General features: G+C 54.0%; 1 protein-coding gene and 1 long non-coding RNA gene across 3 annotated transcripts; one reads left to right on the forward strand and one right to left on the reverse strand.

Annotated features, from left to right (window-relative positions):
• Nucleotides 1–4215: 4215 nt before the first annotated feature.
• SLC25A44 (solute carrier family 25 member 44) lies at nt 4216–19436 on the forward strand. 2 transcript variants are annotated; one of them, XM_086694797.1, is made up of 4 exons: nt 4216–4380; nt 8719–9356; nt 15245–15372; nt 15643–15914. In XM_086694797.1, the coding sequence occupies exons 2-4, from the start codon at nt 8732–8734 to the stop codon at nt 15757–15759; spliced, it is 870 nt and encodes a 289-aa protein (XP_086550923.1). In that variant the 5' UTR covers nt 4216–4380; nt 8719–8731; the 3' UTR covers nt 15760–15914. The 2 variants fall into 2 exon arrangements, with proteins under 2 accessions (XP_086550923.1, XP_025771028.1); XM_025915243.2 differs by lacking the exon at nt 15643–15914 and adding an exon at nt 16970–19436 and having other exon boundaries at nt 4218–4380.
• LOC147572200 (uncharacterized) lies at nt 15627–18018 on the reverse strand. Its single transcript, XR_015246446.1, has 3 exons — nt 17931–18018; nt 16669–16755; nt 15627–15742 (listed from the first exon to the last, which is right to left on the reverse strand). It is a non-coding gene; the product is annotated as an uncharacterized LOC147572200 (long non-coding RNA).
• Nucleotides 19437–19450: the final 14 nt, after the last annotated feature.

Below are 19450 nucleotides of genomic sequence, written 5' to 3' on the forward strand. Positions count from 1 at the left end.
GGGGCTTCAGGGGGAACTGTACAGCGTCTGGCCTTCCGCGACTGGCTTTTTCCGCTCACCATAGTATCCTCCAGGGTCACCGTGGCATAGCCCGGGCCCAGGATGCGTTCCCTCCTCTCTGGGGGCTGACGCGTGCTCCGCCAGGGGCACTGGCCTCCATGTCCTCACCTGCTCATCTGTGGGCGGACGCCCGGTTGGCTGCACCTCTTGGCTGTTGTGAACTCGATGCACAAGGGTCCCCTCCAGATCCCGCCTGCCGTGTCTTCGTTGCTGGCCTTACGTGGCTTCTCTAGGGGTTTCTCTCTCCCCTGCTGACTCCTCTTCCTCCGCTGCCCAGTGCACTCTTACCCCGGGCCTGGCTTCCACTCTTCCAAGGACCCGCAAGCCTTCTCCCGCGGCTCCCCTGCCGGCCTGGAGACCTGGGGGGCTGTGGGGCCTCGGGCAGGACACGCCTCCGGGGCAGCACCTGCTGTGAGTGCAGAAGCCTCCCCTGTCTGCCCCCCCCCCACCCCCCCAGCTCCTCACCTGTCAGAAAGAAGGTCCACAGCCTGCAGCGTGGGGCGCTACGCTCGGGCGACCGAGGCCTCGGGGGTGCTTACCGTTTGTGAGAGCACAGCCTTGGTCAGTCTCACCCGATGTGACCTCTCTGCAGACTTCGGCGACAATTCCTTCCTGCGACACCTGTCCTTTGGTCTCCGGCTGCGGTGCCCTCGTGCTCACCTGCCTCCCCGTCTGCCTCTGCATCTCGTTCCCGTGAGCTCTGTTCTCTCCCTCTGACGGTTCCCTCGGACAGGGACAGGGGTTCCCCGAGAGGTTCCCTCGGACAGGGGTTCCCTCCCTCTGAGGTCTCCAGGCCTGCTGCTTCCACTCCCGCCCCTTAACCAAGGACGCGCATCCGCCCATCCATCTGGCAAACATGCACTCGGCACCTGCTATGGCTCGGAACTTGGCCTAGACGGCGGGAGACACAGGAGTCAGGTCTGCTTCCTGTCCTCACAGGGCTCACTACGCAGCAACAGGGCCGGCCACCGGGAAGAGGTATCGTGGGGGACAGGGCATGGCCCGCCCCTCTAGCTACTGCTTACCTGTAACTAGACACACCCCAGGCGTCTCTAACGCACCATCTCCCAGGTTCAGTTTGTCATCCCCTCCAGACCTGCTCCCCTCCAATGTTTCCCTACGAGGGGAGGCTTGGAACTCACCCTACGCTTCCTCTCTGCCACCCCTCCACACCACTGGGTGGGTCCCCAGCGCCCCCCCCCTCCTCCTCGCTCGCCCTCGAACTCCTCGGCACCTCTGCAGTCCCACTGGGTCCCGACCACTTCACCGAGACAACCAGAGCCGACCCCGCACCAGTCTCTTTCACCTTTCTGCCACTCTCCTCCAGTCTCCATTCTCTGGTCAGGGTCAAGAGAAGCTTACTTAAAAAAAAAAAAAAAAAATTCCTCCTAACACTTGAGATGGCTTTTCGTTAGATCCAGAATAAAGAAACGAAGACCTCGGAACAGCGTGCCTTCCCTCCAGCGCCTCCAAACACGCCTTGGTGTTACTTACAGCTTCTGAGCACCTCTGTGCAGTTTTGTGGAAACCTTTCCCGAGTGCCCGGCGTTATTCCACGTCTTGGTAACACAGAGATGAACAGACATCCTGCCTCAAGGAACGAACAGTGAGGTTCTTCTCCCACCTAGAACATCACCCCCTCCAGATTCTTCTCTAACCTACCATGCAGAATTAGTGCCCCCCCCACCTCCTTCACTGCAATCCCTTCTTGTACCGCTTGCTGCTCCGCCGGGTGTCTGTGTGCCTGGCATATGGTAAGCACTCTCAGTGCTCAAATCCATTCATTCATTCACTCAAATATTTACTGAGCACTTTTTATGTGACAGGCGCTGTCAGGTGCCGAGGGCACACTACTGAACAGAACACACAAGTCTTGTGATCATAGAGCATACATACATTCTAGTGTGGGAGACAGATAATAATAGATAAATAAGTCAAACAGGTACCGACATTAGATGGTGATGTGCTATGAAGGAAAGAATCGAGTGGCAGAAAGAAGCTTGAGTGGAAGGAGTGTGTACAATTTAAAATTTTTTAATGTTTATTATTATTATTTTAAGAGACAGAGCGCTAGTGGGGGAGGGGCAGAGAAAGAGGGAGACACAGAGTCTGAAGCAGGCTCCAGACTCTGAGCTGTCAGCACACACCCCAATGCGGAGCTCAAACCCGCAAACCGTGAGAACGTGACCTGAGCCAAGTTGGATGCTTAATTGACTACGCCACCCAGGCGTCCCTGTACAATTTTAAATAGGAGATTCAGAGTAGGTCTCACTGATAGGGCAGAGTTTGAACAATGGAACATGAAGTAAATGAAAGCATGGGCTATGTGGATGGCAGAGGAAATGCCTCCAGACTTAAGCAGAAGCCCATGCAAAGGTCCTGAGGCAGGAGTGATAGAGGTAGATGAAAGGAGAAAGATACTGGGGGTGGGTATGAGAGAGATTGTAGGACCCTGTAGGCCATTGCCACGTAGATGTTGGTTTTTATTCTGAATAAATGGGGAGCCACCGGAGTGTTTCGAAAAGGGGAGGGAAAATGATCTGACTTAGAATTCAAAGGCATCATTCTGGCTGCTTCTTTGTGATTAGAACATAGCAGGAGCAAGCATCAACAAAGAAATCTGTGAGGTAGCTGCTGGGATAATCCAGGTGGAAAGGATGGTGTCTGGGAGCGGTGTGGCAGTATGGAGGTGGGAAGTGGCCAAGCTCTGGAAATATAGATATAGATATAGATATAGATATAGATATAGATATAGATATAGATATAGATATAGATATATAATTTATTTTTTTAAGTTTATTTTGAGAGAGAGATAAAGAGAGAGAGAGAAGATCCCAAGCAGGCTCCGTGCTGTCAGCACAGAGTCCGATGTGGGGTTCCATCTCACAAATGTGAGATCATGACCTGAGCGAAAACCAAGAGTCAGTCGCTTAAGGGACTGAGTCATCCAGGTCCCCCGGGTATATTTTTAAGATAAAACCAATGGTGTCTGATGATAGATTGCATGTGATGAGTGAGAAAAAGAGAACATTCAGCGATGGCCCCCAGATTTTTGGTCTGGGCAAACGGAAGAATATACTTATTAATGAACCGAGGTAAGGAAAAGAATGTCTATTCGAGCCCTTTGTCTATTTTTAAAAAAATATTTTTAATATTTACTTTTGAGAGAGAGACAGAGAGCAAGCGAGTTGGGGAGGAGCAGAGACAGAGAGACAGAATCTGAAGCAGGCTCCAAGCTGTCAGCACAGAGGCCAACGCGGGCTGGAACTCAAAAACTGTGAGATCATAACCTGAGCCGAAGTCAGTCACTTAACCGACTGAGCCACCCAGGCGGCCTGCCTTCTATTCATTTTTAAATTGGGTTGTTGGTCTTTGTTGCTGACTTGTAGAAATATCTCTTGAAGTGAACTGATTCTCCACTCTGGCCCCCCAGTCCCTCATCTCCTCCTTTTATTTAAAAAAAAATTTTTTTTTTTCCTGGAGAGAAGGAGAGAGAGCACGATCCGGGGAGGTGCAGAGAAAGAGGATCCAAGGCAGGCTCTGCGCTGACCGCTAAGTGCCCTATGCGGGGCTGGACCTCAGGAACCCCAAGACCATGACCTGAGCCACAGCCAGACACTCAACACTAAGCCAACCAGGTGCCCTCTTCTCCTTTTAAATCCAAGTATGGGCAAATAATGTCAGAGCCAGAAGAGACCCTAATGTCATTTACTGCACCTCCAGGATGTCCCCCATCCCTGCAATGTTTTGAGTCCTCAAACCTCAAAACGGGTTATTCTAACCCATTTGAGTCCTTCCTCCTGCACACTGGCCTCTACTATTTTGGGTTTACAGATGAGAAAAGTTACGCAAAAATTACAGATCACATTGAATTTAAGATATCCAACAGACCCAAAACACAAGGTGACCCACTTTCATCAGTATCTCCCAGAAGCGCCCGGCGACTCGGTTTCGGCGAAGGAGAAAGGACACGCACGCGCCGTAGAGCTGAGGGCAGAACGAAGCCAGTGGAGGCGTGGCTTCTGCCCGAAATCAATATGGCCACAGGACCCGCCCATCCACTCTTCGGGGGCGGGGGCAGAGGCTCAAGGCTCAGTACTCCATTGGTGGAGTTGCCTCACAGGGCATCACCGCCAGGGGGCGGGAATGACAGTGTCCCAATTTCCGGTTCCGGCAGTACCAGGAGCCGGGTCGAGATGGGGGAAGATGCGAGCGGAGGCCGGCGGTCGCCGGGCATGGAGGCTAGAGTGGGAGCTGTGGCCTAGAGGTCCGGGCTTGGAGTTCGCCTCGGACGCGGCGGAACCGCCGTGATCGGAGAAGGTAAGAAAGCACCGGCGTGGGGTGCCTGGCGACTAAGGTCTCCGAGGACCTGGACCTGTCAGGGAGGCAGGGCTGCCTGCAGGTCCACGGGAGCCCGCCACGCAGCTCTGGAGGTGCAGGGCGACTCCAGCGAAGCATCTCTTCCAGTCGGAGGGGCGTGAGGCTCGCCGCCAGAGACAGAAGCGGGGCGAGAGGCGTGGCGGGGCCACGTCTGAAGACCCAGCCGAGGGTGGCTGTGCGGGGAGCAGGACAGAGGCTGCATAAAGGGGTGTCATGTGGTGTCTAGGATGAGGGGTCACGTGGGTGGAAGACCAAAGGAGGGCTGGGTGGGAACTCACGGCGACCGAGGGAGGAGATTCCCTCAAAGGAGGGGTCGGAGGCAACGCCAGGGACCTCCCCTAGGGACAGGCATATTCATTAGGACACGTGGGCCAGCATGTATATATATTCGCGTTCACGTCGCGGGTCGCTCCCGGGAAGCAGAATCTGATGCACATGCTGAGGGAGAGCAGACGAACAGAAGGGGGAAGCAAAGATCCTGTTTCCAGCTGAGAATCGGAGATCCAACCGCACGGGTGTGGTGTCCGGGATTTTTGCTTTGGTGGGGTGGTTGGCGGAAAAGATCTGAATGCGTCCGCTAGTCATCATTGGGCCCAGTTCTGGTGACGAGTCAGGATGGAGCCATCATGGTCCTGGACCCTTAGAGTCGTTTTTATCGTTGTTGTAATACTGACGGCCCTTTATATGTAAAGCACTGTTGTCCAAACGCTGACACACACTGGTCACCCAGAGAACTTGTTAAAATGTTGGCTCTTACTCAAAAGGTCTAAGCATGCATCCTGATATTCTGTATTTCTAACAAGCTCCCAGGTAATGTCCATGCTGTGTCCATGTGTGCATGTGGTCTGTGCAGCATTGTCTAACAGGGCTTTCCGCAATGATAGAAATGCTTTGCTGTTACAAAATGCTTTCACACTTATTACCTCACGTGAGTTGCACCACACTTTTATATAGCCGTGGCAGGCTTCACTAGCCCCCTCTCGCCGATGAGGAAACCGAGTTTCAATGAAGCGACTTGGTTCCAACCCTACCAGTAAGTAACGGAAGTAGAACTCAAACCTGGATCTCCTGAGTACTAGTGTTCTTTCCACCTCGTGACCTGGCCTTCCGTGACACTGCCTTGTCTCTAACCAGAATCTTCTGTCAGAGCCTAGTGAATAGTCTGGCGTGATCTTTCTGGTTCAGGAAGAGCGGAAGTGGAAGGAAGGGAGGTGTACCGAGACCACCAGTTTGTCCCTTTGCGCTGGTGGCTCTGCCTCTGACATCTCATGTGATGATTTCAGGATGCTCTGGGTCATCTGAGCAGGGTTGAAAGGTGGGAGGAAATTCAGAATTGGAGCTGTGTGCACAAATAGCCTAGGAAAGGGCCATAAAGAACCGGGGCTGATTGAGTTGGGAGAAGGGAAGGCTGGAAGGCGTACAGGAGTCTGTAAAGAGGATTTTCCAGGGGGTAGAACAAGAAAAACTGGTTTTGATATTTCAGCAGGAGGTTTGGAAGTTATGTAACAAAGAGCAGGTTCAGATCCCACCTTTGCGGAACAGCCCCACCTTTGGAAGGGGTAGAGGGAGGGAGTGCAGTGCCCTCTCCCCTTCAACTTGGAGGCTTATTCCTCTGAGCCATGACCCTTAGTGGCTCCTCCTGTCACCGCGGCGATGGTAGGAGTTATCTGCTTTGGCCTCGGAGGGGAGAGTCCGCCTTCCTTTTGGGAATTTAAAATCAACTGGCTCGTGTAAGAGACGGGGGAAAGCAGAAAAGGGCCACGGGTCCTGCCTTCGGGTTTCTCAGCGGGGGATACTGGTACTTTGTGGTTCAGCTTGACGAGTTGAGAAGGTGCCCACAAAACCAGGTCCTGGAACAGAATCCTTCGCTGCTCCTCCTTTCTGGCCGGCTTAGCACACAGCTTGCACAAGCCCGGCAGGAGGCCCTCCTGCTTGAGCCCAGCCGTGTTCGTCCTGTGACAACCATGTGCCCACTGGCCACTCAGCTCTCTCCACCGGCACACTGGGAAAGCATGGGCAGATCTTGGTTTCTCCGGGACAAAGCTGAGAGGAAGCCCTGGTCATCTGCGGGGCCAGGAGCTTATGCTGAACCCTTGGGTGACTGGTAGTCATGAGGGCATTAATCCTGCCTCCCACAGGTAGGGGTGACTTGGCTTTAGACTGAGCAGTGTGATTTGTGCTGGAGCCTCAGTTCCCGTGGGGTAGAAGGTGTGGTAGTGTAGGTAGAAGATCTTGGCTCATCACTGCCCTCACTGCTGACCAGCTGGGTGACCTTGGACCTGTTCCTTTTAACTTATCTGGTGCTCTGTTTTCTCATTTAGCCGAAGTGTCTAACTGTGCACAGGCTGGGTTGTACGGATTATATGAGGTGATAGGTATTCGGTAAATCCTAGAGTCTCTCTCTCTCTCTCTCTCCTCATTGCTCAGTGGTTTGGGAAACATGACCATGGGACCCTGGATCACACTCTGGGCAGGGCAGACGGTGACCACCTTCTCCTGAAGGCCTCAAAGGAGAAGACTGCCCTGCTGGATTTGGTGGGTGTCCCAGTCTGAGGCTGGGGAGGAAGGGCCACTTTTGTTCCCAGCAGGTGACACAGCAGTGTTCCTTTCACCCATTTCCCACAGCCTAGACTCTCCATTCCGGCAGCCTCATCGTCCTAAGCCGTCGTTCTCTTGTTTCATTGTCTACCTGCTCGGCCTCCATTCAAATACCTCTGTCCTCCAGGGGATCTTCTCGCTTGTTCAGCAGCCCATGCGTGGCCAGCTTGCTCTGCAGGTAGCCTGTACATAGCGAAGGTGACACCATTCACACTGTCCAGCTCGGTGCATTCCAGAGAGCCAACCTTGCTTCTCCGCTGACTTCCATGGGAAGGCGGGAGGCTCCTTAGGCTGGGACCTTGGGTTGCAGAAGGTGGTTTAGGATTGGTTTAGACACTTGACATGAGGTTTGCCAAGGCACTGGCCGCGGGAGCACTTCAGCTTCTAGACTTGTCCCTTTGAGGTGGCCACCTCCGTTCCCAGCCTGTAGGGATTTCTCTCAAAGCCTGGGCAGCCTGACTGTTCACTACCAGTTTCACTTCCCAGTTTCCCCTCTGGCTGAAAATGTCCAGTTTCTTACGCAGGAACACATCGCATTGACACGAAGAATATGTCCAATATATCATGACCTCTTATTTGACAGTTCTTGAGTTGGAGGCTCCTAATTTTATACAATTATTAGTATTACTTTTATTTGGAAACTCAGGCGAAGGATACACTTGACATGAGAGCCGCATGTGCAGTGATTTGCCCTGGTTTCTTTCTGTATCTTACATTCATTCCCGGAGGGATACCGTGTCATCTCGAATAGACTGTGAGCTTCTTGAAGGCAGAATCTGTATGTTCCGTGTCACTTTGAAATGTCCCCTCATTATACAGGACGGAGGTTATTATTTATATGCTTGGGGGTGAAAGGGGCAGACATGTTCTCTACTGTGTCGTTCTCAAGGCTCTTCAGGGAAACTACTTAGCTCTCTGCTGGTTTTTTTCTTTCTCTAGAGTGAGTTATCTAATAACCAAAGAGGACTCCGACCTTTGGCTTGTTCCTAACTTTCTAACTCCTTTCATCGGAGGGAGGGGAGAGGTGGGGGGGTGCCACACTTTCTTCTAATGTGGACTGGAAGCAATGTAAGGGTAGTGCGCGTGGGGTCAGGATGGGGGGGGGGTGTTGGGGACCAGAGATTAAGGCGAGGCAGCTAGTAATGGTGACAAAAGAGGCACCCTGCTGAGGGTGAAGGGTCAAGGCCTTGCCTCCTCATCTGAAATGGAGCACTTCCCTTCATCACTGGGAACCTGCTGTGTCACTTAGTGATGTCCCCTTAGCCCACTTGAAGGCCTTGCATCTGGCCAGGTGGTTTGTCCTCAGCATCCTGAGCTCTGCCTGGGTGTGCAGAGAAGGAGGAGAACGGACCATGACACCGGGGCCCAGGCGGAGGCAGAGACCGGAATGGGCCGTTTGACGAGCCCAGGGCAGGGAGCCTAGGCGGGCATGGAGCCTAGGGAGTCACTGACGTGAGGACAGGGCTGATAAAGGAGAGAGAAGGGGCAGCACCCTGATCCGTGAAGGAAGACTCTCAGGCGAGAGTTGGCCAAGCTAGACTGGGTGGAATCTAAGCTTTGGGGACGTGAGTACCCCAGGAGATGAAAGTGGGGGGGAGGGTGGTCAGAGCCCGGCCAGGAGGGCCGAGTGCAAGGTTCCGGCCTCCTTTCCCACATCCGCCCACCCGCTCACATCTCCAGGTCTTCAGGCACCATGGAGGACAAACGCAACATCCAGATCATCGAGTGGGAACACCTGGACAAGAAGAAGTTCTACGTGTTTGGTGTGGCAATGACGATGATGATCCGTGTCAGCGTCTACCCCTTTACCCTCATCCGCACCCGGCTGCAGGTTCAGAAAGGCAAGAGCCTCTACCACGGGACTTTTGATGCCTTCATCAAGATCCTGCGAGCAGATGGCGTGACTGGCCTCTACCGGGGGTTCCTGGTCAACACGTTCACCCTCATCTCTGGCCAGTGCTATGTCACCACGTACGAGCTCACCCGGAAGTTTGTCGCCGACTACAGCCAGAGCAACACGGTCAAATCACTGGTGGCCGGTGGCTCGGCCTCCCTGGTGGCCCAGAGCATCACGGTGCCCATCGATGTGGTGTCCCAGCACCTGATGATGCAGCGCAAGGGCGAGAGAATGGGCCGCTTCCAAGTGCGAGGGAGCCCGGAGGGACGAGGGGTGGTTGCCTTCGGCCAGACCAAGGACATCATCAGACAGATCTTGCGGGCTGATGGGCTTCGAGGCTTCTACCGAGGCTACGTGGCTTCACTGCTTACCTACATCCCAAATAGCGCCGTCTGGTGGCCCTTCTATCACTTCTATGCAGGTAAGTGGGGCCCAGGAGAGTCGGCGCAGAGGGTGGGCCTGCTGACGGGGCTGAGCTGCTGTGGTTTTGCGCTTGCTGCGGTGGAGGATTTAATGGGAGAGTGGGCTGTTCATCCAGCAAACATTTGACTCCAGGAGGGTTCACGGATCATAATACCTGGTTCTTCCTTCCGGGAGCTTACATCATCGTGGGGGAATCACACAAGTAAAGTCGATGACTGTAGGACATAAAGTACATTCTGGGCGCATCAGAGTCAACAAGGGTTAGTGGAATATTGGCAGAGAAGTGGAAGACGAGGAAGCACAAAACTCGTGGGATACTTGGGATCTGAACATGAAATTTCAGGTTTCAGATGAGCATTTGACTTGCATGCCTTTCCTCAGCATTATTAAGTTCAAGATGGTGTAGGACCTTGAACCTCTCCACTCCTGTGATGTATTTTGGTTCATAAGACATTTTACTTCTTTTTGAGTATTTCCCCAAACGGATTACTGGGCCCAAAGATGACATTTTTGAGGCCCTCAATAAACATAATACCAAATTTCCTTCTGAAAGGTCAGACCACACTGCCCAGAGCAGGACCTGCGTGTGCCTGCCACCCTCGACATCCACAGCTTTAGGTGGCCACCAAACTCCCATGAGGACAGTCTGTGCTTGTAACCTCCCTGATCCCTGCTGCTGGCAATGGACATTCTATCCAACCCATCTGGGACCTTTCTAACCAGATTTCGTAATGACTTCCTCACCTATAATCATTCTGTCCTGAGGCGTTTGGGTGGCTCAGTCGGTTGGGTGTCCAACTTCGGCTCAGGTCATGATGTCACGGTTCGTGGGTTCGAGCCCTATGTCAGGCTCTGTACCAACAGCTCAGAGCCTGGAGCATGCTTTGGATTCTATGTCTGCCCTTCCCCTGCTCACGTTCTGTCTCTCCCTACCTCTCTCAAAAATAAATAAGCATTGGGGCGCCTGGGTGGCTTGGTCGGTTAAGTGTCTGACTTCAGCTCAGGTCATGATCTCACAGTCCGTGAGTTCGAGCCCCGCGTCGGGCTCTGTGCTGATAGCTCAGAGCCTGGAGCCTGTTTCAGATTCTGTGTCTCCCTCTCTCTCTCTGCCCCTCCCCTGTTCATGCTCTGTCTCTCTCTGTCTCAAAAATAAATAAACGTTAAAAAAAAATTTTTTAAATAAAATAAAATAAATAAGCATTAAAAAAAAAAAAACATTAAAAAAAATCATTCTGTCCCTATGCCACTACTTTCCTGATCGCACCTTCTTCTTTATTGCTAGTTCTGTTTCTCTCTTCTGTTTAACACAGTCTTTCTAGGGTATTTGGTAAAGTTCACATACCTGGATTTCACCCCTGATTCTGCATCAGATTCTTTGGGAGTGGATCCTGGTCATCTTAATGTTAAAAAGAAAAAGAAAAAAGAAAAAACAACAACTCTGGGTACCTAGGTGGCTCAGTCAGTTAAGCGTCTGACTCTTGATTTTGGCTCAGGTCATGATCTCATGGTTGTGAGATTGAGCCTCGCATTGGACTCTGTGCGGAACATGGAGCCTGCTTGGGATTGTCTGTCTCTCTTTCTCTCTCCCTCTCTCCCTCTCTCTCTCGCAAAATAAATCAATACTTAAAAACAACAACAAAAAACCCCCACAAACCTCTAGGAAACGTGAGCATTTTCTCTAGCATCTGTCTTCACCCTTCTCTCCTCACTTGATTTTATTTACAGTTGAGTTGTACTTTTCTAACATGTCAGAAAATCTCTTTCCGTCCCCAGACTAACTTTCAGAGTTCTGGACAGACACTCTGACTGTCAGACCCTCTTGACTTGGATGCGTGCATTTCCGTCTGAAATGTTACATAGTTAACTGTTTTTCATCCCGAGCTGGCTTTCCCTTCTGACCCTCTTCCTTCCCTTAGTGGCCTCATCATTCTCCACAGTACTGAGACTAAAGCCCTAGGGACTGTGCTTGCCATCCCCTCTTCCTTGTCCCCACATCTCGTCCTGGTGACCCCAGAATGCCTTTCCTACTCTCTCTCCATTCCTCCTTTCCTGGACACCGTGCCTCAGTTTTCACTCTGCTGGGTGCTGCACCAGCCCTCTAGCTGCTCTCCCTTCCCACCTATCACATGCTCCTAACATTCACGATTTAATCCCTGGTTGTGAGGCTCTGGGGCTCCACTGCTCACTGAGCACAACCCCGTCTCTTCAGCCTCCCTTCACAGCGAAGCCTCCCCTCGTGCAGTCTGCTGCAGCCAGATAACCCACACTGCCTCCACCGTGCACCGTCTCCCTCACCCCTGCTTTGTTCTTCTCACCCCTCTGCCTGGGTGCCCTCCAGGCCCACTTACCTGGTGAGATCATGACTTCCTGAAGTGCTCCTTGCTGTCCCCGTCACATCTCCCTACGTAGCCCTTAACCTTCAGCAGGTCATCTTTCCCTCCTTACACCCCTGGGCAGTGCTTGAATCTTTTGGGGGGCACCTGTATTGCTTGCCTGACGTTATTATTTTTTCGACTATGTGGAAAGGTTTTTTTTTTTTTAAGTTTATTTAAGAGAGAGAGAGAGAGAGTGCACATGAAAGAGCGCATGAGCTAGCAGGAGAGGAGTAGAGAGAGAGCGAGGGGAAGAGAGAGAATCCCAAGCAGGCTCTGCACTTGTTAGCACAGAGCCCGACACAGGGCTCGATCCCACAAACCATGAGATCATGACCCGAGCCAAGAGTCAAACACTTAATTGATGGAGCCACTCAAGTGCCCCAAGCCTCCTTTTTTTAAAATGCATTTCTTCCTAGTTTTATTGAGATAAAATTGGGAAGTTTCTTGGAAGTGGGAGGAAACTACCGTTTATGAATATGCACTATGTGCCAGGCTCTGTGACACGTGTGCTTAGCAAATATTTGTTGAATGAGGAGATTGGTTCTTGTCGTTCCCTTTTGCTTAAAATCTACCCATGCTGCCTTCTGGGCCCTTAGAGTAAAACTGAACGTGCTCTTGGTCCGTGCAAGTCCACGCGATCTGGCCCGTCTGCTGGGCCAGCCTCACTGCCGGCCTCTCTTGCCTCACTCAGCTCCGTCCTGTCTTTCTCTCGGTTCCTGAAATACACCACGCTCTGTCCTCACCTCTCCGCTTTTGCAGATGATGTTCTTTCAGCCTGGAAACGCCCCACCCCCTGCCCTTCTCGTGCTTCAGGCCTCGGCTGACATTGCCACCTTTGCACAGACTTCTTCACCCAGTTGGAAAGAGGGCTCTTTCTGTTCTTTTCAGCTTGTTTCCTTCATAGCACTTGTCACCATTTGCGATCATTTTATCCCTCACTCACAGCTCCTTAATTAGGCTGTGAGTCCCATGAAGACACCGTTCATGCCCCTGTTGTATGTCCTGTGCTCACCACAGTGCGTGGCATCCAGTAGCATTAAATAAATATGCATTTATATTACTGTCCACAGACATTTAGCCAGGAGGGACTTAACCCAAGTCAGCCTGGGTTTATCTTTTGCTTTGCAGATAACAGGTGCCCAGTAAGCACTTGCTGAGTGAATAACAGAGCAAAAACATGGGACTTTCTCCCCCACTGCCTGGCTTTGGTTTTTCATCCTGTCCCTAAGTCACAGGAAAAGGGCACGTGTGTGTGATTACAATTGGAATCTGAATCCTGCTGTGGCCGGCAGACCTGGGGGCCAGTGCCAACAGGCCCACGGAGGCTGGCAGTGCCCGTCCAGATGCCACCTTCTCAGGAGAGCCGGGACATGGCTGAGGAGGTGCCGGCAGGCCGCTCTGTCTCGGGTCGTGTGACCCCGGGGAGGGAGGGGGCCGGGGGTTGTGGCTTCAGGAGTCCCGCCCGGCCGATGCGTCAAGAGATGCTCAGTGCCAGCCCCCACCCTCCCACTGCCCCTCATCTTTATTTAGGTGGCCACAGATTACGAAAACTAGAGGCATGAGGGAAAAACTCTCGAAGGTACTATGGGAACTGGACTGTAGAGAGCGGACGGAGAGGGAGTCTTCGAGATGACCCACGTTACACCCAGCCTCCCTCAGAATGAAAGCCAGAGCCTCACAGTGGCTTCAAGGCCCTAATGACTTACCTCTCAGGCCTTGCATAGTGTTCTTTCCCTCGCTCATTCATACGGGCCTTGCTGCCCCTATCCTTTGCATTGGATGTTGCCTCTGCTTGGAAAGTTCTTTCCACAGATCCGTGCACTCTTCCTCAGGCCTTTGCTCAGACTTCACCTCCTGGGAGAGAGCTTCCATGACCACCTTGTTTAAAGGGCAGCCCCTTCACTCCCAACACCTGGCATTCCCTGTCTCCCTTCCCTGCTTCATTTTTATCTCTAGGAAGCACACATCACCTTCTGATATAGCTATCGATTTTGCCTTTTATTTATGTATTGCCTGTGTTCCCATTTCCTAAGGGCAGGGATTTGAGACTCTTTTATTCACCATTCCATCCTCAAGAGCCAGGGTGGCTGGTGCACGGCAGTCACTGAGTCAACTCTGGTCGAACCAATGAGTGAACTCCTGATTCTCGCTTCTAGGGAGGCTAAAGCAAAAAATTCAACTGCAGTCAGCTTCCCAGTGATGCTGGGAGTGGGCTAATCTGGGCACTATGCCCTTGTCTTCATTAGCATTTTGGAAACTGAGTTCTTCTTTGTTAATAGAGCCTGCAGAAAACATCTCACTGCAGGGTACGACCTTCTCTTTCGGCTGTGATTGTTTTTATTTTTAAAAACACTCGTGGGGCGCCTGGGTGGCGCAGTCGGTTAAGCGTCCGACTTCAGCCAGGTCACGATCTCGCGGTCCGTGAGTTCAAGCCCCGCGTCGGGCTCTGGGCTGACGGCTCGGAGCCTGGAACCTGTTTCCGATTCTGTGTCTCCCTCTCTCTCTGCCCCTCCCCCATTCATGCTCTGTCTCTCTCTGTCCCAAAAATAAAATAAAAAACGTTGAAAAAAAAATTAAAAAAAAAACAAAAAAACATTCACACGGGCGTATACATATGGTGGAAGGTGACTCAGCCATAAAAAAAAAAAAAACTTGCGACTTGCAACAACATGGTTGGATCTAGACTGTATTATGCTAAGTGAAATAGGTCAGTCACAGAAAGACAAATAGCATCTGATCTCACTCATAAGTGGAATTTAAGAAACGGGACACACAAAGAAAAGAAGAGACAAACCAAAAAACAGACTCTTGACTACAGAGAACACACTGCTGGCCACCAGAGGGGAAGTGGGCGGGGGAAACAGGTGAAGGGGATGAGGAGTCCACTTACTGTGAGAGCACGGAGTGCCATATAGACGTGTCCGATCACTGCAGTGCACATCTGAAACTAACACGATACCGTATGCTAACGAACTACAATTTAAAAAAATCTTCTCACGGCTCAAAGTTCGAAAAGAAAGACAGGGACGCGGTGAAAAGACTCCTCACCCACCACGGTCACCCTGCTCCCTTCCTTAGAGACAGTGGGCGAGAGCAGCTTTCATGTTTCCTACCAGCGATGGGGTGCCCGTGTGAGAAAACCCGTGGCGTGTGCTTGCCTGGCCTGGGAGTCGGGAGGAGTAGAGCACACGCGTAAGGTTGTTACGTCAGGAAGGATTTCTGTTCATCAGAGGAGGGGAGTTGGCAGGCAGAGAGGTTCTGAAACCCCTTCTCCAGAGGAATCCTCTGTTCACAGCGGGTAATGTACCCAACATGGCTTCCGGAAGGGGCCTGAGGGTCCTCATTTTTTCTTGGCTCAGAAGGAAGCAAAGAAAAAAGGATGGGAGTGACAGGATCTAAGGTGGCTGATGACGGAGAGGGTCCGTCCGCGTTGGGCCAATGAGCAGAAGCAGTGTGAGGGCAGACGGGACGGCGCCTCACGTCTCTCCCGTTGTCTCTCCCTCGCTTCCAGAGCAGATCTCGTACCTCTGTCCTAAGGAGTGCCCGCACATTGTCTTTCAAGCCGTCTCGGGGCCCCTGGCCGCGGCCACCGCTTCCGTCCTGACCAATCCCATGGACGTCATCCGAACCCGAGTGCAGGTAAGACCGGCCTCCCTGCCCCCGGTAAGAGGGCTCACCTGTGCTCCCCAGTGCTCCCCCGACCTCTCTGTGTCACGGCCCTCTAGTCCAGCCAGCCTCGTCCTGGTCAGCCAGGCCCCTTCCTTGTGCTTATGACTTACCATGTGCAGCAGGCAGCAGAGCACTCTGGAACGCCTAGAGCGTTCCCCTCACCACGTGTGCCCCCTTGCACGCCCCCGCGCCTGTCCCCGCCATGCCTCACTGGCTCCTCCCTGCCTCTCATCCCGTTAGCACAGCCGATGCTTTTCTTTACCGAGACGGAGCCCTTGGTGGTGCTGTCCAGAGATCGTAGTCCCTGTCTCCACTCAGCTCAAAGATGCTTCCCCAGCACCTAATCCAAGGAAATGAAATCTGAATGGATGTGTAACATACAAATGGCAGGTTCTGCTGTATGAGAACGGGGGTTTGAACATCTGATGTGGGTAGCTGAAGAGGACAGCTGTGCGGGAGAGCGGGGTCACGGCTGTGGTGAGGAGGAGAGGGAAAGAAAATAACCTCAACAGGTTGGGGGTGAAGTCGGCTTCCCTGATCCGAGGATGTTGGGATGGAGATGGCTGGCAAATCTAGGTGTGTTTGTCTGTAGGAAAGAATGCGCTTCCCACCCCCGCTTTTGAAAATGAATAAATTGACATCTGATTGGTTTGCAGACCACAAAGTGCACAGGTTCCCTTCTCGTTCTCTCCTGAGCCTTGTTCTGAGCGCTCCCAGGCTGGAGGAGACCAAGCGCGTGTGAGGACCAGAGCAGAGCTGGAACAGCCCTTGACGCGGCTGTGGATAGGGGAGGGCAGGGGAGCAGAGGTGGTCAGAGGAGAGTACCGGAGAGGAAGAGGGGAGCGTGGAGGAGGGTCGGGGTGGGGATGAGTGGGCAATATTCTCAGCCAGAGGTCACCCTGTGAATGTCGCACGGTACGGGGGTGTGCAACAAGCAGGGCGTCTGTGCTGCGCTGGCCGAGGGTCCGAGGGGGGTGGTGTCTAAACGTGTACCTGGGTGGCAGAGTGTGGGGGGCCGGGGCAGGGGGCAGGACTGTTGAGAAGGAAGAGAGGAGGTTTCTGCCTCAGCCCGATTTCCAGTGTAGTAGGGAAGATGGGTCCCAGGGTGTGTGGGGGCGACAGGGTCGGGGGTGGGCCCAGCCTCGGGGACTCAGAGGGACTGACACACGGGAATGGAAATGACAGACCAGCAGGGCCTTCAGTCGCTGGGCTCCCTGAGGCCAGAGAGGAGCCCCCACGGCAAGGAGCCCTAGCTCAGTAGCTTACCTAATGACAGGAACAGCAGCTCACGGTTACGGTTCTGGTGCCCAGAACAACCACATGGGTTCGGTCTACTTCGTTACTGTTTTACATCTGAGGAAACTGAGGCACGTTACCTGAGGCTACAATGTGAGCAAGTTGGGGAGCAGAGTTCAACCCAGGCAGGCCGATACCACAGCCCATATAAACCACTGTGCCGCCCTGTCCGGCCCCCGGGCCCCAAGTCCGGTTCTCTCCACCGTAGCCCAAGGCCGCGCCGAGTGGCCCTGACTGTGGCCCGTGGCCTTCCGCCACGTTGCGTTTCCAGGTTGAAGGCAAGAGCTCCATCATCCTGACCTTCAGACAGCTGATGGCAGAAGAGGGGCCTTGGGGCCTCATGAAGGGCCTCTCTGCCAGAATCATCTCAGCCACGCCCTCCAGCATTGTCGTCGTGGTGGGGTACGAGAGCCTCAAGAAACTCAGCCTCCGGCCTGAGCTGGTGGACTCGAGACACTGGTAACCAGTGGCAGGGCGAGAACCCTGCTGTTTCCCACACTACTTTGGGGCGGGGGCGGCGTGGGGAGGACAGCACCCTCTCCAGGCGCCCCCGCCACACTCACGGCCCTGCCCGGGGCCAGGTGGCCTGTCTGGGACAGGGCAGAGGCTCTGAACCGCTCTTGCTGAAGAGGCTCCGCACCTGGACCCCCTGCCCCTGGTATTTTTTATTTTCTTGCCAAACTGGGCTCTCTGCTCAGTCCCGGTACTCCGTCCCGATCCAAGGAACCCCCATCCCCAGCGATCCCACGCCCCCGTCCCCTGCGGAACCTTCTCCTGGCCTCCCCCCCGCCATCTGTGCCCCTGAGGCCCTGACGAGAGCTGTACAGGGCGCTGGTTTCCTGCTGCCGGTCCTCCCCCCCGGCCTCTCAGCCCGGATTTCCAGCAGCTGTCGTCAGCCCTCTCCTGCTTCATCTCGTAGGCTTGCTTCTTTTTGCTTTGGGACTGAGCCGCCACCCGACTGTTCTGTTTTCCCTGCCACTGGGGGCCAGGTGCCAGGTACTTCTGCACAGGGAGCAGGAGCAGCGAAAACCTCTGGTTCTCCAGAGCACGTGTCCTCTCTTCGGAGAGTTATTAGGTTGGGGACAAATGTCGATACTTTATTTTGTGTGTGTTTTTTTTTAACATCTGTGAACTAGGTACTGTCAGCCCTGCTGAAGCGCCAATCCTGCAGTCAGAGCCCACCCCTTCCTCAGGTGGAAAACTGTAGCTTTCCCTCAATCCCAGTTACCTACCCCACGTTCCTTCAGAACCAGCAGCCCCAGGACATGCGAGCTGTTGGCTCCCTCGGCCAGGTGACTGCAGGGGCGGGCCCAGTCCCGAGTAGATCAGGCCGTCCGGGCTGGACTGGGAGAACTACCCTGCAAAGCGAGGTGGAGAGAACAGGTTGGAAAGTGAGGACTGGGTGCGTGTGCCTGTGCCCCGGCGCATGTCCCCAGGCCAACCGGGTGAGGCCTAGGAGAGGGCGGGGGAGGTTCTCCGCCCTGGGGCGGTCATGACGTGCGTGTCCGTACCCATCACCTGGACTCACAGAAACAGAGGTGTCCCAATGGGAATCTCTGAGACGTGGGACTGGTTGTGGTTTTCTCCTCCTCCACGTGAAGAGTCATCCCAGCCGTGGCTCTCCCGAGGGGTGCCTGGGGGAGAGTAAGGAGCAGGTCAGGAAGTCCCCCGATACCAGGACCACTGCGTTTACCAGCCCGATACTGCCGAGACTCTGTTGAGGCTCTTCAGGGGCGGACAGCGAGTCCTCCTCCCCCGCACCTGTGTGGTGGGCAGACAGGTGCAGCCCCCAAGCGAGGAGAAGGCAGGGCAGACCCTGCCCTTGTACTTGAGACGGCTGGCGGGATGACCCTGCACACCTCTTTTGGGTCCCGCCCCTGGGAAAGGCCCTGGTGCCCTTCTGAAAGGTGCTAGCTCCCTGAAGCCTCGCTGCTTCTCACGGCTGCCCTACACTGTCGCCCAGGTCAGAGCCCGGAGGCCCCGTTCCTACGTGCACCGCCACCAGCGCCCATCCGTCTCTTACCCCCCAGGGTTATTTCCCCTTTCGCCTCTCTCCACTTTTGTTTGTCCTTCTTTCCCTTTGTCGGGAGTCTCCCAGTTTCTGTCCACAGACGGTCACCCCAAGGGTCCTCAGATGACCCTCAACCTCCCTGCCCCGCAGTCACCCATTTATCCCCAAGAACCACCAACATAATGGAGGCCGGGGACCCCTCGTCTCTTTGAGCCCATCCTAGTGAGGCCCTTGTGGCTCCGCTCAGCGCCCCACCTTCTCCCCAGTGGCGCGTCTGCGGGCGGCCCTGCCCCCCTGCCCCCTTCCCGCCCTCGGATCTGCCCGCCGGTCTCCCGCCCGCTCCCTCACACGGACATGCACACACACGCACAACTGACCTTCACTCACGCAAACATACAACACACACACACACACACACACACACACACACACACTGACATTCACACGCACGGTCTCATACACACCGACATATGCGCGCGCGCGCGTTGTGAAAGGACGCGCATCTGGTGGAAGGGACCTCGGCCGTGACCTTCCCATCGAAGAGCCCAGGGGCCGTGGCCGGCCGGCCGCACCCGCTGGTCCCCGGCGGGCTGGTCGGCAGCCCGAAGTGGAAGGGGCGGGAACGCGCGCGCAGTGGGCCCAAGATACGGACATTAAGATCGGACACTCCCTGTTGCACTGTACAAGGTCTCTGAACTGTAATTAAAAGTTTTTGTCGAGCCCCTCAGCCTCTCCTTGCGA

The sequence above is a fragment of the Puma concolor genome, chromosome E4, assembly GCF_028749965.1.
Source record: "Puma concolor isolate L17-30 chromosome E4, mPumCon1.1.hap2, whole genome shotgun sequence".
NCBI classification, from domain to species: Eukaryota; Metazoa; Chordata; class Mammalia; order Carnivora; family Felidae; genus Puma; species Puma concolor.

What these genes read in the sequence shown, in the direction of transcription:
- SLC25A44 (XM_025915243.2), top strand. Translation starts at nt 8,732, where the DNA reads ATGGAGGACAAACGCAACATCCAGATCATCGAGTGGGAACACCTGGAC. An exon ending in CTTCTATCACTTCTATGCAG is followed by an intron (nt 9,357 to 15,244) that starts GTAAGTGGGGCC and finishes CCTCGCTTCCAG; the next exon opens with AGCAGATCTCGTACCTCTGT. An exon ending in TCATCCGAACCCGAGTGCAG is followed by an intron (nt 15,373 to 16,969) that starts GTAAGACCGGCC and finishes TTGCGTTTCCAG; the next exon opens with GTTGAAGGCAAGAGCTCCAT.